The sequence below is a fragment of the Ammospiza caudacuta genome, chromosome 2 (assembly GCF_027887145.1).
Source record: "Ammospiza caudacuta isolate bAmmCau1 chromosome 2, bAmmCau1.pri, whole genome shotgun sequence".
Taxonomy (NCBI): domain Eukaryota; kingdom Metazoa; phylum Chordata; class Aves; order Passeriformes; family Passerellidae; genus Ammospiza; species Ammospiza caudacuta.
Window position 1 is genome coordinate 112318819 of NC_080594.1, and position 18252 is coordinate 112337070.

At 35.2% G+C, this 18252-nt stretch overlaps 1 protein-coding gene across 1 annotated transcript in view; it reads right to left on the reverse strand.

Moving 5' to 3' along the window:
- CFAP47 (cilia and flagella associated protein 47) overlaps nt 1-18252 on the reverse strand; it is a 261632-nt gene that overhangs the window by 225146 nt on the left and 18234 nt on the right. The window contains exons 16-24 of the mRNA XM_058800177.1: nt 17416-17546; nt 16186-16308; nt 14695-14826; nt 13355-13432; nt 12662-12806; nt 11033-11127; nt 3451-3601; nt 1674-1774; nt 446-605 (exon numbers count right to left, since the gene is read on the reverse strand). Of these exons, the coding sequence (XP_058656160.1) occupies nt 446-605; nt 1674-1774; nt 3451-3601; nt 11033-11127; nt 12662-12806; nt 13355-13432; nt 14695-14826; nt 16186-16308; nt 17416-17546 (1116 nt within the window). The remainder of the gene's footprint in view (nt 1-445; nt 606-1673; nt 1775-3450; nt 3602-11032; nt 11128-12661; nt 12807-13354; nt 13433-14694; nt 14827-16185; nt 16309-17415; nt 17547-18252) is intronic.

The window sequence follows — 18252 nt, forward strand, 5'->3', positions numbered from 1 at the left end:
GACCAGTCTACTCCAAAAAATACCACAGACGAATGATTTTATATCATACTGAAGCAGGAAATTTCTATTCATATCTAAATTATGGCTATTTAGAGTAAAGTTTAAAAGCATTCTAAGTACCATGGAAAGCTTTACTACCCAAGTCAGCCAACCTAAATGCACTTGAAGTATCAGCACTGAAAATTATACACCTATCCCAGTTCTTGATGCTTTGTGTGTGAAAAACCTGATGCTTTCTATGTGCAAAGCAGACTTTTCAAATAATGCAATTTTAAAGACGGTGATTCCATGCTTTTTGTTAGGTCTGCAGCTGTCTTATTTTCTCAGAACCAAAAAAAATCTGCAGTTGATCAAAATAAGTACTACTATTGATTCATCACAAAATCCCACTTAAACATCCCTATGCAAATGGCCACTATATAGAAGAATTCATGGAATTACTTACGAGGCCAGAAGGACACAGTAATGCTGACTTCTTGTTTTTTACAAACACGTCCATGCTTCTGACTAAATCTGAAAACACCATCTTCTATATTTTTGTCTACATCATCAAAATTCAATTTCCACATTACATCCTCTCTTGCGAGACACTTCAGGACAAGGTTCTGTAAATATTTTCAGAAAAGGAGAGATGTTCAGAGAGGGAAAGCAGCAAACTCTGTGACACTTTTCACATTGCTTTCTCCTAAGCATTCTTTGCACAGACACACCAGAGGGAAAGCAAGAACAGCTCAGTTTATTACATCTGTGGGGTGCAAAGGTGAGCATGCCTATCTGCACAGACTAGATGCTTCCCACATTCACCAAGAGAATACTGTCTTTCCAGAAAGGAAAAACCTCATTTAAGTGAGGTAAATAAATCAAGCATCACAGTGGGAGTGCTCAAACAAACAGAGGAGGACTTATTCCTGATAAAAATAAAGCACAGTAAGCACTAAACACATGGCTCACATCTAGACTTACAGGTGGAGATGTTGAAAATGGAAGAATTTCAGAATAGATTTTCAAAACCCCTTCTTTCAATTCAGTAAGATGACAGAGGAAACAAAAAAAATAAAATTAAATTTCTTCATCTCAGAGTTACTCTCTCAGCTTTTGAAACATGCCTAGCTAGAAAAATGCCTTGATTTTGTACTATCATTGATTCCTGAATGCATCTGAAAAAGCATTTCAAGTGTTTTCATCATTGCCAAAAATATTTTTTTCAAATTTCTAACCAAAGCCCTCAGGTACTAAAGACAATAAATTATGTTATGTTTTGCATTCATACATATCATCTGTGTTGCAAATATTAAATTTAGTGTCCTTTTCCTCCTGTTAAGCCCCAAGTCATGACAAGGAATTTCTTGGGACAGTGTCAGTTGGCACAGTCCCTACCATACAAGGCACTGGGACAGCACTTTCGCTGTTTGGCCCATCATGGCACAAATCAGTTGCATCCTGGCCCCATCACTGTTTCATTTACTGGTATAGGCAGATGCAGAAATCCTTCAGAATTATACTATTCATATCTATTTCTTACACAACTCATGGTCAATTTCTCATAGTGCCCACATTTCCATATTGTCAGAGTTAGTACAAGCCCAATTTTAAATTTTGGAAAAAATTTACAGTGATTAAAAGACAAACACGAAATCAAAAACTGAACAAAATGACAATGACAATGTCATTACCTGAGAACTCACACTCCTATCAGCAGTACTGGAACGCATGTCACTCAAATGTTCTTCAAATTTAAATTCCATTGAAGAGAACTCCACGAGCGGTTGAAGTCCTATTAGAAAAAAACAATGTTAAATGTTTACACAGCATCATTTGACAAATATTTTCTCAAAGTGCCTTCATAAAATCATTGTTTCTGTACATGTTTAGGGAAAATGTTTCTCCCCTTTTTGATGCTCCCATACTATATACATGATTACTCTAATTTATTATGACTCTTTATTCACATTAAAATTATTTAAATTTTATATCTGCCAGAGTTCTAGCACTTCTCCTTCATATCACAACAGCCGCATGATCTTCTTGTCCAGATGAATGCACTTACATTTCTGATAGTAACCATCAGACAAGACTTGGAAGATTTTATATAAAACAGCATTTCTCCTAATTTCATAGAGCTTTAACACAAAATCATCACAAGATATGAATTTTTAAAGTGTGAGTTTAGAAAAACAGAGGAATGTGTTCCCACAGCCTCATCTTATTTCTTGGAAACAGCACTGGAAATGAACCAAGCCAGCACAGAGAATCCTTTTATTAAAATCTGCACATCTGCTCCATTCCCAGCAGTGAGCAATTCTCTTGTCCCTCTAAAAAACCCAAAGAATTTCCTAATCACATGCATCACATTATGTAAACAACAATATTATCTGTATTTCTCTAAATCATAGGCACATAAACATGCACTATACATTTGTGACTTGAATTCATATTTTCACTTAGTGATGTTTTTCCTAATAATCTCATAGACATATGTACACTCACCTTTATTCTATATGTTTTCCAATTACATGTATTTTAGAAGCATTTAATGTGAATTTCCTTTCAACACAATACCTGAGAAGGTCTCTCAGATTTCTTTGAAATTTCAAAAGATCTCAAAAGACTTAAGGGAAAAATGAAGGGGAAAAAAATCAAGTATAGACAAATCCTAATAAATTTGAGTTGCTTTTACCCCACTTTACATATTTAATTGGCCAAGCCTTCTTAAGTGCTCCCAAGAGATTTAAACATTACACAAACATCATTCTAGGAAGACACTCTGTACTTCACTCCCATCTCAAATAAAAAGTGGTTATAAATTAAAAACTGAGATTACGAAAGCCAGTGTATTCAAATATTCACAATTTATAGATCTACATGACAGTAATAATAAGACACGATACTAAAAAGAACCACAAATTCTTTCTAAGAAAAGCAGACAAGAATTCTATAAGATATCAATTTCTTTGCTGGAAGTGAATGGCCTGTAACTTTGGCTATTAACAACCTCTGACAAGCCAGATGGGATGAGGGACATTCAAAGGCATTTTAAAGGAGTTTTAAATACAGTTAGAGATCCTAGTTTTGACAGGAGAATTCTACAAAAGAGTATGAATGACATTCTACTTTTCTACACTTTTCAGAGGAACTGCTGCAATCACTGGGATTAGCATGATGTAGTCTAGAAATACTAATAAATGGATAGACACAAAAAAAGAGTTTTGATAAACTATTTTTATATAAGGTGAATATAAAAGAAAAATTGTCTCCACATCATGATTAGGTATAGAAAGTTCAGCTTCAAGCGCATTTATAAACACGAATCAAAACTTGAAAATCTTGCAAGTTTCGAAGGAATGTACAAATTATACAAATTCCAATTAAGTAGCCATTCTGTGCAAAGCAAAAGCATCGCTCCCAGTGTCTGTATCCAGCAGGTGTGTAGAGGAGGCCGGGTTCACCCACCGTTGCCTCTGACTCTGCAGACGGGCAGGGCTGGGCTCTCTGGGGGAGGCAGGGGCGCGGGGGCCCCGCGCTTCAGGGGCGCCGCAGGAGCTGGAGTTGGGTACGTGGCCCGAGGAACAGCAATTGGGAGAATGAAGTCATATGCTGCCACCTAAAGGGAAAGAAAATATCGTGATCGTTTTCCCCAAAAAAAAAAAAAATAAAAAAAAAAATCATAGGTACCCTCCTGAACCATCTGAGTGGTTTGCTCTTTTGGCAGAATTATTGCAATTCTGGATTTACAGGATTTTCATTTATTCAAACTCAGAAACAGTTCTCTAAGTAAGCAGTGCCCAGGTATTTTTTCCCCATTAAGTTCTATGATCAAAAGTATCAGGTTTATCAGCAGAGCTACAGACAAGGCTTCTGATAAGTCACAGTGTTGTGTTGCACTCCTGCCACCCTCATGAGTAGAAAAAGATTGGAGCCATGGCCCAAATGCAGAAGCTCATGTGAGCAAAGAGGAGGGAAAACAAAGCTACATCAGTTATGGAAGCCTTTCTCAAAGGCTGAAGAGCAGAGGTCAAACATTACAGTACACCCAGCACAAACAAAATGGGCTCTGAGATCAAAGGTGAAATATCAGTTAAAATTGAGAAACCTTGGGGAAAAAAAAGTCTTAAAACCTTTGTCATGAAATGCCACTGAATTCTAGGAGTCTAAATTCCAGTGATTTTGAGCCTCATTTTATCTGTTCTATCACATTCCCAAACTTAAGAAATGGTGTGTTTTGTACAGAATCCTCTTTTTTTACAGACTGGGCATCAGAAAGGCCAAATTTATTTCAGAAAACACTTTCAGAGAGATATTTCTTGCCTCTTGCTCTGTCTTTTCAAGGACCAACACACTAAGATAGTATGTTCTCCAGATAAAAGGTATGGATAACCTTAATAAATGTAATGGAAAAAAAACCCCAGAACTTCTGCACTAAAACCACTGTTAAGAATCCTTCAAATCCTGTTTTCACCTTGAAGGCCACAGAAATCTTAGAAAGGAATTAAACCTATAAAATCTTCATGCTGCTTAGAAAAAGCAGTAAAACCAGCTATATAAAGATACTATGAATAATTTAAAAGCTTTCAAAACCTGCAGAAAATAGTGCATCATTCTTCACTTTCCCATTTCTGGTAGCAAGAAAAATATATAAATGATAGGAAAGAAAACCAAAAGTGTCCTAAGTCAGGGCATGAGACACAAATCCATCTGTAACTGAGAAGCAAGCACACAGCACTGGGAGTGTGTGGAGCTCCAGCAGGGTCTGTGACACACAATTACACACTTCTGGAGAGTGAGGGGTGTGAGCCTTGTGCAATGTTTTGTCTTTTTATGCTCAACTCACAAGGAAAGTGTTGAATGACGACAAGCTGTGCAGCAAGATTAGCACAGTCCCCCGTTTTATATTGATACTTCAAATCTAATCATGATTAGATTTTATAATATATAACTGGCTTTTCAAAATTGACATTTAATATTTTTTAGTAACTAAAACTCAAGATATGTCAAAAAGATTGAGTAAAAATCTCCTGCTTTTAATTATATACTCTTCTACTTTTAGTATCTCAAGTCACCCACATAAAACACTTCATCAAGTTACATCTTCAAAATGTGTTCTTGTAACAAAGCTAATTTTGTTTAAGTATGGTGAGATTAAAATGTTTAGTCTATAATAGATTTTATGACAGCACAGGCTGTGCAAAGGAGTGCAGTCTAGCACAGCAATTGCTCTTCATCAATGCTGGTATCTTTAGGCCAGACAGCAAAAAATGGAATCCCTTTTTCCTTCTCCTAAAGCAGCAAAACAAAACCTGTTTTTCATCCCAACTAACAGGAAAATTTGGTTTCTTTTTACTATACAACAAAGGGGCTATTTTCTAAGAACTGGCAAACATAAGCAAATACGTGAAAGACTCAATTCACTACACAGAGATCATGATGTTCACTGAAAACTTACTTTTGCTATGAAGTACAATGGTACAAATTCAAGGCCAAGATAACTCATAGAAATGTATTTATATAATTGAGAACAAATCATAGATCTTTTATTTTATTCATACATTAACTCCCCATAATGCAAACTACATCACAAATGAAAAAGCCTTTAAAAATTCTGTGTAAGTAGAAATCAGATTATAATACATATACATATTGCTGAAACAGAATTAAAAATTCATTTCAGTTATTAGGACTTCCCTTTGCAAGTAGAATCATTAGGTTTCTTTCTATAAATATTAAAAAAAAACTCTTTATATGATTAATTTTTCATTTATCAAACTCCATAATAGAAAAGTCTCTCTTTTGCAAGATTACATTCTTTACAAAGTAATTTACAATACTTAAAAAAATAAATCCTTAAACTATTACTGGACTTATCATTGCTTTTTAGATAATTTCTGAATACTTTATAGCTACTTATCTATTGAGATATTTTCCTGAAGCTGCATTTAACTTCACACACCAGAGAACATGGGAAGGGCAGGAAGGAAGCATCCTGGAGAGAGTTCTTTCACAAACACTCCTGTTTGTTAATATCATTATAAAAATCATTTTTCCTGTCCTGATGTACACTAATTATGCATGTTGGTTGGAAAGGAGGAATCATCAACAAAGTCAGTGTTTTAGAATCAAAATACTTCAAAATCTTTAAAAAGACAGGGGAGACAAAGGAGCTTTTTGTTGTGTGTTCACAGGAAAAGGATGCTGGTCAGGCTGCCACCACAAGTTAGCTCTTCAAATAAAAATAACAGTCTTGGAAACTTTTATTCAGATGGCATCTTAAAATACTTTCAATTTTTTTATTTCCACTATAATTAATAAACAAATAAAAGCTGTTGGTCATAAGGAATCTGTGAGATTATAAAATCTCTGCTACCAAGATTTATTTCCATTTATGAAATAGTTTTGATATGAACAGTTTGGTAGCTCTGAGCTCAACTGGGGATCCAACATGGCTGAATGGTTTCCTGCCTTGGCCCTAAATATCTGGTATAGGACAAGAAATAAAAGGGGGAAAAGCCACCTCATCAAACATTACAAATAAAACAGTATTTTACATAAAATTCATGGATCAAAAGTAAACTGACGCACAGCTGTCAGGTGGCAATCTGACAGTATAAAAAAAAGTATTATTTTCAAAAAACACTTTCAAACAGTTACTTCATCCCTATCTTTACTAAGTATTCCAAGGCAATAGTATATCTTAGAAAGAATAAAATCTATTTCTCTAATTATGATTCTAATAGAGCATGTATTCTCAAGGTTGAATAAAAATTTTGCTAATTTAGAAATCATATATTTTGTTTAGCACAAAGAATATGTGACATCTCTCTAAAATTACAGTGTTTCCCTTCACAGTACAACTTCTCAGGGAATTGCACATAAATCAATAAGCTAATTTATTACTTAGAATTACATTAAAACATCTGTAAAAGATAATAATACTCTTGTATTTATCATACAATACCATGCAGATTGTTCAAGTATCTTGAAGCATTTGTGAAAAGGTTCACCTTAAATTTTCTTTATTTGTACCTCTAATACACAAATTCAGCAGGGATACAAGGAGACAAAATGCAATGTACATAAGAAAAAAATCAGTTTGATTCAAATTTAAACCTAACTGCAAAGCTAAGGGTTTATATCCTGCAATTGAATCCAATAGACACTCCCAGCCTTCCCAAAAATTTAAATGAGCTTTTCCTTAAAATATACTGAAATCTTTCATTCCCCCTGTTTTATATCACAGAAAAGCAGCTTCCACAATGAATAATGGAACTGCTGTTCAAAGCCATCATTCAAAGCACTGCAATAAAATTAAATCTTTGTTTATGGTCAGAGATGATGTAGCAACAATACCCTGTAATTCCACAGCTGCAGATTTTCCACAGAATTCACTTCTTACACGACAAATCTGTTCTTTCATTAAAAAAAGGGAAAAAAAGTCATTTAACAGGACAAAAACCCCACCAAAACACCTGTCACCTCCCTACAACAAGCTTAAGCAAAAAGCTCTGACAGGTGTGACTTGTTCTATTTATCTCAATCAAAGGCACTCCAAGGCTTCATTATTACCCAGCTGTGTATTTTGTCCTTTTTCCAAGATGCTGGAATTGGTTATTTTCCAGCAGGTCTTTAAAAAATGTAAAAAAACCCTCATTTTGAATCACTACACTCCTGCCCTTTGGTTTGCATGCTTTCCCCAGCAGACCCTGCAGGACCTCTGTGAGCAGGGGACAAACACAGACAGACAGATAGACACAGATGATATAGATACACATATGGATTATAAAGATATACATGATGTAAATACTGCTTTCATTGACAGCTCTGACTTCCACAGCCACCAAACACTAAGGTTAAACTCTCTGCAGTGAAGTGCAGAGCCCTGTCACCTCTAACTCCTTCAAAGACCCTGGAATAACAGCAAGGCACAGCCACACTGTGTCTGAGCAACATCCCAGCCTTATCTATAATGCATGGACTCCATTTTCTCACTTGGAACACTGAAGGAATTGCCTCAACATTTTTTAAGTTTTATTTTTTGAGTATGCCAAGACACTTCATCTGTAAGAGCATCTTTTGATGTCCCATGTATTAATATAGATTATATTTTAGTGAGAGCTGTAGCAGCTCTTCAGAGTTCATATATATGTACTACATTTCTTGATCTGAAGGGTTTTTTTAGCAGAATTCAAGACTGCATTCAAGATTAAATTACTTGCAACCTTATATTAATAATTCAGGTATCTTTAATAAAATTTTAAAGTACATTAAAACAATTTCAAGGGGTTTTTTTTATGTTTTTAGCAGTGCTCCTGAATTATTTCAACTTTTCCTTAGCCCTATTATCCACTTTGTCAAAGAAAACATCAGTATAGTGGGGGTTTGTTGGCTTGCAGGGTAGTGTTGTCAGTAATGACTACAACAGCAGGAAGTTCTAGTAAAACCAGAAGGCAGACAGAAAAGAATGTGACCTGATGGGACACAGAAGGTTTGCAGCAGCTGGGAGGTAAGCTGGGGAAGAGCAGTTATCAAAAAAACTGAGATGAGATCAGAAACAGCTGTTGCAGTGCACAGAGGCAGAAATAGCACTTGCTACTGTGAAACCTGAATAGGGGAAGCTCAACACACTGAGATGAGAGATTTGGGGTTTTATTCAAAACTGGAAAATCAGGAAAGAAATGGGGATAAAATAGAAACTAATGTTTTAAGAAACAGTAACCACTGAGAGTTTCTGATCACAGTAAGAGATGCTGGTACCTCAAGCACTCTTTGAACAGAACTATGTCTTTAATTAGTATTGTGCATTGCAGGAGTTAAATGAAAGGAAAGCTACAGCATCCTGGGGGCTACATATACTTCCAGATGCTGCCTGTAGTCATGTGCCACCCTGGGTAACTCCGTTTACATCAGTCAGTGCTCAGGGGCCAGCTGTGATGGTGCTGCAGCAGCTCAGAGGTGCTCACCAAGGGCAAAGGGAGACACAAGGACTCTGAGCACACCAGGAGAAGGGAAACTGAAGTAAAAACATGTAATTAATGCAACACTTATTAGTTGGCTATGAGGGGCCCCAAGAAAATTTCCTTTTTGTAGTTTTTATTTCCTTATTTCTGAAGGAAGTTATTTCTATCTGCCAAAAAATTATTCTTAAGATTTGAAAAACACTTTGACCCAGAGTTTGAAAAATGAAAAATAAAATCTGTAATCAATAGGTGCAATAATCTACAGCCTTTTTTTGTTTTCTCTGTTTTTAGGGGTTGTTTGTTTGGTTGGGTTTTTTTTTGGCAAAAACAGTCACAAAATTGATCCCATCAAACATAAAAATTGTTTTTCCAAATTTATACGACAATTAAAGCAGACTTCCAACTGGCATAACCTTATCTTCACTTGAGCCAATGTAAACCAGGACAAATGACAGCTGGACATGGCTATCAATAATGAACAGCAATCCTGAACATCATGCTCAGGAACAAGCTAAATTAAACATAGAGAACAATTTACTATTTCAGCGTTCTTCAGAAATATTACTTCACAGCAGTGTCAGTAGCAACACTTCTACTTTTATTCTATCCTGCAACTTGACAAGGAAAGCAAATAGATCTCAAATGTCACAATGGGAAACAGAGTTATTCTCTTTTCCATTGGTTTCTTTTGGACTTTCTTTCCAAGTGGAATTGTCCCACTTCTTTCTTTAAACATGGCATCCCACACGGGAAAAGTGTGCAGCTGAAGTGTTGTCAGTCCTGATTAGAATAACTATTTTACCTGCTTTATTAATAAAAATATTCCTATTGAGATGGTAAGTCTCTGCTCTTAATTCTTGTTCAGCTTGTGGCCTGCAATGTCATACACACAGATTATTCCAAGAGCATTATCTACTTCTGTATTCCCATTACTTGCCCTTCTTACTCAAAGGAAAATGCCAGCATTTTCCTTTGCTGAGTTTCTCCAGTTTGATTATAGGACACTCAGGATATTCTGTAGGTACCATTTTGCAAACAATTACATACTTTCCTGACACTTAAAAGCATATGACAAGTATTTATTTTCCCTTAATTCAAGGCCTGTCATACTACAGAAGGAATTTTTTTATAAATCTATTGACGCATATTCTGTCAGGAAAAATTATTTCAGGGTAATGTATGGGCCATAAACTCAATCCAATAGCTTCCATGTGCATACAGAAGAAAATCACAACATTATCAGACACAGCCTGTAATATACAAGTATTATTTGAATGATGCTTTGAACAAAGGAATTCCATTTTATACTGCAGGAGTATAAAATGGAAAGCAGGAGTGGGAGGTGGGTGGGTGGTGGAAAAAGAATACTCCTGACCCTTTCAAGATGCATAATATCTGTTATTCACTTTTAAGGTAAAAGTGCAAATAATGCAATGGATTTATATGCTGTAGAAGTGATCCCCAGCTGCTTGTTCTGAAGCTGGTTTATGATATCATACACAAAATTTTTGCAGTTCATTGTTCTCCAAATATGTGGAAACCCCAAACCTCCAATTTCCAAAGCATTTTCCTATGGGGTTGGATTTAAAATTCACTTGAGTACTCTCTATTGACAGTTACTGCCAATAAAATGCTAATTTTCGGATGTAAAAGTAACTTAGTCTCATATCTTCAATTTTTTACATTCAAATAGCTCAACCAGAAAGCAACTTTTCCAATCTTTATGAGACATAAAACTTATGTACATTTGCAGTTTCTTGGGTCATCGGGGAATACAGGCAAGAACAGCTGCTAAAGAAGTTGGCTGCTGGTTTGTTGAATGATTTCATCAATGTGTAGTATGACATTTCAGTGTTAGTTTACACCATTTTTAATCCATTGAGGAAGTGTGTTTTCTTTGTGTATGCAAACACTTAAAGTTATAAAAAGGTTATTTAAGAACTTGTTTTCTTAAGAACTGCATTACTAATTATAAAACTATTGCACAGACTAAAATGTTCATCTAAAATCTCTATTCTTCCACCACAGAAATTTCACAGAGCATGATTTTAATTAACTGAATCCCCACTGTTCCATAAACCTACCTTTCTGGGTGTGAAGGCCAGGAAGCATTGCAAAGATGACTCTTCCTTTAGGTAAACTGTATAGAGATAAGGCTTTGAACGAGAACGGTCAATTGCTGCCAAACAAAATTCACAATCAAATTACAGATGTTACTGCATGAAATAGCAACTTTATAATACCTGCAGGATTTCAAAGTGATTTCCAGTATCAAGTATCTATATATTTGCATGGTAAGCATTTCTCACAAAGTTACAATGGAATATAGTATCTCTCATAAGAATTCTGAAGGTAATTCTGGGCAGTATTAATCACCAGCAATTTTCATGGAAGTTACTCATTTGGGAAAACACAATATTTCAGACAAAAAAAACAACAACATTGTCCTTTACCTTTGAATACAAGTGTTAAGCTTAAATACTTAATTACATAATAAACTAATACCACAGGGATAAAAATATTTGGCTGAAATGGGTTTGGTGGTTTTTTTTTTCTAATTACTTTTAGGCATAATCTACATTTCCAATAAGGCTTGCTTCTTTTTTCAGACTTCCATGTTCAATTTTAAGGTACTGGCAGAAGCACAGGTTTCCAGCAAAGGTAATATTCCTCCAAGATCAGTATCCACCATGGAATACCAGGAGTATTCATCCAGTATTCACCATCTGAGTACTGAATCTGACTGGATGTCACAGGAGTGGTTTCAAGCACAAACTCTGATCATGTGCAATGAGTCTGGTCCCATGCTGGCTGCCTGCCTGCTGTAAAGAGCCTTACAGCTCTTTTGGAAGTTAAGATGACTGACCAGGAGCCCTCACCTTCTCTTCCCTTTTAAGTGCACCACATAGTAAGAAAACTCCTCTAATTTTGGAAGATCTTTTTTTGCATCATCCATAAATGCATCATTCAACATAAAGACACAACTAGATTTTATAATACTGTCTTGCAAAAGAATGAGTCTTAACTTCCTGAGTTTGCAGCTTGGCTTGTAAGGCCTCTTGTCTCTGTAAAATTCTCTTGTGGAAACATCCAAGGAGATGCCATGACTGAAGTAGGAAAGCCATGAGCAACAATGTGCAGGATAAGAATCTGCATTTGTTCTATCAAGCAAAAAAGAATTCATTTCTACTCCTGCCCCAATAACTTCCTGAGCTGGGCATTCATACAGAACAGAGGCCCTGACACTAACCTGCAGACACCTTGTCCCTTTGGGAAAAACAAAAAACCCTTACACTGGTAATGAAATGATCAAAGGGTAAATATTGTCCAAACAGCAGGTATGATTCCATGGATAGGAAATTAATACAATTGTTTGGCTTTGTTTGTTTGGGTTTCTTAATACTTCATTTTAACTAGTAAGAGGGTATTAATTTTTTTATTATATCTTACCAATCCTGGGGAGGAAAAATTGCAGAAAAAAAAGATCTACAGGCAACCTGACATTCTGCAAATATTTCTTTTTTGTCAAATTTCATCTTATAGGCAAACCAAAATGTCTCCTCTTAATTTATATTAAGCAACTCTTCTAAAATAATTGCTTAAGGTTTTCTTATATCAGAAAATTTGGCTACCAGAAATGGTCTGACAGATTTTCTCTCAGCATTATTCATTCCTACATGTAATGAAAATTCTGCTATAGCAAAAGCAAATACCTGAATTGTCTTCAGCATACAATTTAAAATCCTTATGGCCAATAAAATCAAACTGCACTCTAGTACAAGATTGTCCTTTGTTCTGCAGCAAAAATGGAATTGATTTTGTAGAGCCAACATAAACACCTTGATATTCAAATATTCCCTGTAAGTTTAAAGAAGAAAAATGGGTCAAACCACTGTGAAGTCAAGTTTATAACTGAATAGAATGTAAAAAAATATAATTGTGCAAGATTCACAATGTATAACACAATAACAGTGTTGGTTAATCAATAGTCTCACATAACTCTTATCTTTAAAATCTTTCCAGGACACAAACTACAAGAGTTTAGAACTTAATATCAAGTCCAGTTACACTATCAGAAAAGTTTTAATCATTCAATAAACAGATCAGGGACTTACTTTTCCCTTTATTGCATTTTTTGCTATAACCACCTTAAGAAATACTCTCCCTTTTAACATACTTATTCCAGATTGCCAAATTCAAAAACCAAAGCTGTCAGCTATCATTTAGTGTAACTTTTATATGTAAATTTGGGTTTTAATATCTAAGTTCATCTCTTTCATCATTTTCTTGGGATGTTAGTTTAGGAAGAAATGAAAAATATGAAGTAGAGAGGAGCCATTTTGACATCTAGAAAAAGCAAAATACTTAACCACTCTTACCAATTGCTACAATTTCTTCACACTTACCACATCAATGCCAATTTCAGTGATCTCTGAAAATCCACTGATCCTAAGTGTGAGTTCTGCTGCATTCCTCACTGCTACCTAAGTGAAGGAATAACACTGGGACTGTGGAAAAGTCATCTTAACATAAAAACCTCACCAAACCTCTCATAATCACATGAAAAAAAAGTTTAACAAAAAAAAACAACCCAACCCTACCCCACAGATCAGAGTGGAGATAGTCACTATAAATTGCACTGAAAATAACTCTGCCCTTATAATATAATGCATTTTTGCTGCAGAAATATTAAGAGATGATAGAGTAAATGCCTTCATTTTCTAGAACATAAATATATATATATATATATATATATATATATATATATATATATATATATACATTCCAGTGACATGTGGCTTCAAATCATGCCTTTGTGGCATACCACATCTGGGAAAGATATAGCTAGATAGATACAGTTGTTAATTAAAAATCCAGAAAGAAAAAAAAAAAAAAAGAAAATAAGAAACATAAAAAACACAACCCAAAGTTTTAAGAAAGACCAGTGACCAGTCTTCCCCAATTGTGCAGACAAAAATAATATCACAGGAGGTTGTGTTACTAGAATGAGTATTTTTTTCAACAGGAAAAATCTGTCTTCAGCAGCTGTGAGGATTGGAATGTGCATCACAACACACACTGCTTCACAGAGGTGCTGGAACAAGACACACACTATTGTTCTGGAGAAGATTAAATATGTTGTAAAAATGAAAAAAATAAATGACTACTAGTTTTAACAAGCAGCCCCAGAAGATGGTGAATCCAGGATCAGTCAGAAATGGTATCAAAATTCAGGCCCCTGATAGAATCTTTATTTCCCAATTTCACTTATCTAGGGAAGCAGGCATGCAGAAAACAAAATATGTTACAAGTTTCTTGCACACCTACTATCAAAGTAAAGCTACTAGTAGAGCCATCTCTGAGAAAACCACAAAAAGAAGTCAAGAAATTAAAAACATTTGAGTATTCCAATCTTGCCTCTCTATAGATTACAGAAACTGCAGGTATGTCTGCATTATCTCATAAAGAACAATCACCCATTACTTCAAACAGCTTGACAGTGGCATAATATGAATCAACTCAAACTGAGAGGATTTTTTGATAGTTCTGAGCAGGACTGAGAAAAAAAAGAAAACCAAAAAACCAAAACCAGAACTTGTTACAGCAGAAATTATCTGCTGCAAGAAAACCTTATTCTTAAAAAGCATTAGGACACTGGAAATAAAATCCAAAAGATCCACGAACATACACACATAAACACACAGGATAACACTCAAAAGCAAAAGCTCTTCCCATTTTGAAATACCTCCACTTTTTTATCAAAACTCATGTGTGCCTTTGGAGTGAAAGAGATTTTTAAATCAACATAGCCTCCCACAGGAATCACTCCTTCAGAGGGTGTGATTTTCATTCCAGGCAGTGGGTTGGAGTCAAGAACCTTCACAAACACAAACAAGAAACATACACAAAAAGGTGTTTGCATTCATTTGGTTTGGTTGTTGTTGTTTTATTTATACCAATGTATCTATCATAAAGCTTTTATATTCTTACAAGGAGAACCTTCATAGCATATAATGCTAACTTGGACCTAGAAGTTTGGGAGAAAATGGAAGTAAAGCAAAATAAAGTAACAGATTTCTTAACATAAATTTCAGTTTCTACTATGAAATAATTCTTTCCACCAATTGGAATCTTGGAGTTCTGAGTTTTGGGTTGTTTTCACTAAGTTATCAAAATTAAGATTTGCTACCTAGCAAGTCTTCCAAATATTCTACAAATAAATTCACCACTTCTTTTTTGACATTCACAGGACACAGAACCCCAATTCTGTATAGCTCAGTGATAATATTAGAAGTAAATACTCAGTTTACCCACAGTTAGAAAAGACAAAAAGGAATTTCTTTTCTTCTAATACACTCCTAACAGGTAGATTTTAAAAGTATAGCTACACAAGTGATAGTGACCACGATAACCAGCTATGTCCTGGCTTAAGAATAATGCTGGAAGCTAAAAAGGCTGGGTATGTTTGTTTGTGTTACTGGCTATGCTGATTTTATTCTTTCAGACACAGCCTCCAACACTATGGTACTACATGTTATTTAATGCTCAGCTGATAAAAGAGAAATCTGGTACAAATCAAAATAAATTAACCATGTTTCTCAGTACTGTAATAATGCAGTAACAAGAACTCTGAGGATTTTAATGAAAACTATTTTCCTTCACTAAATGCAGCAATTATTCTGTGACCAGCAAAACTATGAGGTTAGGTTTCCTACTAATTTGTGTATTTTGTCTTTACCCACTCTGGCATCCATCTAATCCCTTCTTCAATTCTTTGCAGAGCCCCTCTTGCCCCTGGATGTTGGTTTAGCAAAGTCACTCCATGTGCTGTGACTGCTCTGGGTCCCTGCATGCCCTGACTGGGCAGCAAGGGTGGGATGAACAGCCAGTTTGCTCTGTCTCTCAATGCAGAAAAACATCCAACAAATGCTTTTCCATAGGGTACCCCAGTATGGGGCTCTACCCTCACCCCTGGCTCTCAGGAAACTGCCACAATCATTTAGGCCATCACCACTTTGCTTGTCTTTTGTCCCATCTACCCATCAGTGCAAATTTGACAGAGGGACAGAATTCCTATTTACATCAATCTTGTTTCTCCAGAAAATGTCACAAAAACCTTAATAGGTTCATATTTAACAACTGAAAACACAAAAACCATAACATGATCTGGTAAAATTAACTCCCTTCTGCCCCTCAACCCAAGGAATTAAATGTGCTAGAAATCATTTTTTCTTACCTGGAAGTATGCATGGTGGTGTCCTGTGTTTAGAATAGTGGCTGTCTTACAAGTAGTGAAACCAATTGGACTGTGAGCCAAGGAGACACTTTGAGCCACAAACTGAACTCTAGTAGTACCAAACTATAAAAAAAAAAAAAAAAAAGGAGACAGATAAAACAAGAAACCATATAAAACATATTCCTAAGTACAAATAAATAATTCAGCCTAATTTTTTTATCACATAATGAGCTAATATAGTTGTGCAAATACATAAATTGGAAGTATTCAAATAGGAAAACACAGCTTAAGTGTGAGAGAAGATTTACTTAATGTATTAAACTTATATTCAAATTGAACAGACTCAACCCTACAGATATTTCTGGTTCAATTTGAAGACCAATAAAAATATTTTAATTTAACAGCACAAACTTCATTAACTCCAAATGTGTGATCAGGACCAGATATTTCAGAGATATTAATAGCAGTAGAATTTTAAATATTCTAATTTATACACATCCTGGTTTACACTTGGCAAACTTCCAAGACTTCAAAAGAAGAGGAAGAAAAGAAAAATAGCTACTGAGGAAAAACAACCAAAAACGAAACTGGGCTCATCAAAAGAAAGGGAAAAGTTTTCTTGGCTCCCAGTAAAAGTTCTAGAACATGTAGCTAGTAGTAGAGCGTGGAAAAAAAAAGAAAACCTCTTTCTCCTTCATACTCCCTGGTATGCAATGTAAGACAACAAATAACTAACCAAAGCTGAATGTCACTGTTTAGAAGACTACCCAGAACATTGCTTCTCAAATACCATCTTCAAATAACAACACAAAATTAAATTAGGAGTCTGTTGTTACCTTGAAACTCTGAAACATACCTTCCCACGCACACCTAGATTTTTATTCCTTTAATAAATAATATATATATTAAAAAACTGCTGTATCGCCTCTCAACATTTGTTTAGTCATACTAGGCAAGCAAAATAACTAGACCATAATCTATAAGGACCACTAAGCTGTGATGCCAAAGGTAGAATATCATCAAAAGCAAAGAAAAGGTAAATTGTCTTTGCCTTGCCTTTCCCATCCTGTCTTTGGAGAATACTCTTTAGTTAAACATGTTAAGTAAAAGCTATATGAAATTTGAATCATCTAATAAAAAAATAGATTATAATAGAAATATTTAAAGGTATTACTTGTTTAAAGAAATCCACACATTCTTCTTCTCCAAAGCTGTCCCAGGAATTGTTACCTTTGCAGAACATTTCAAGTTAACTGAATTTCCTTTGCGCACACTCAAGGTGAATTGTCCTGTTTCTGGAGTGCTGAACCCTGGATGCCAAACAACTTCACACTCCACTTCACTATAGGGCTCCACAAACCCTAAAAATATGTACACAATTTAGATGTTATAGCACACACATGGACAACTGTCAAATTACATTGCAGAATTAGAAATAACATAGGCACATAAAAGTGAAATGACCTTCCATTACTGAATGTAAGCAAACATTTCTTAGGTGATGAACAGTCTGATGAATTAAGTAAAATTAGGTCTTGGATTCTCATAAGCATTACATAATCTATTTATTAGTAATCTGCAGAAAAACACTCACAGTTTACTGGTATTTTTAGCCATGAATTACTCTAATAGCCAACACTGAAAAGAAAAATAATAGAACAGACTATCTTTCTTGCAGAATAACAACTTGGGGAAAGACCGTATGCACTTTTTTGCTTGCAACTGAGTCTGAATTTGTACGAGCAGAAATATCTTTTCTCAAGAATCAGAGCAAACTAATTTCAATACAGTTAGCAGTTTGTTCTTTAATAATGGAGCTCCAACATATCCCTGCAGAATATTATTTTTCAAAGAGAAGAAGGTAAAAGCTATACACACATCTAACAAATACAGATGCATGATGCAAATACAGACTAATTCCAGACTGAATGCCATTTATGTTACTCAAACTTCATCAACTTTTTAGCAGCTTCATTCAGTGCTTTTGGAAAATTTCCTATCCTGATGAGATGTATGATGCTGCTGCCCCACTCTTGAAAAGTCAGCAATCTGTGCTGAGAAAAATGT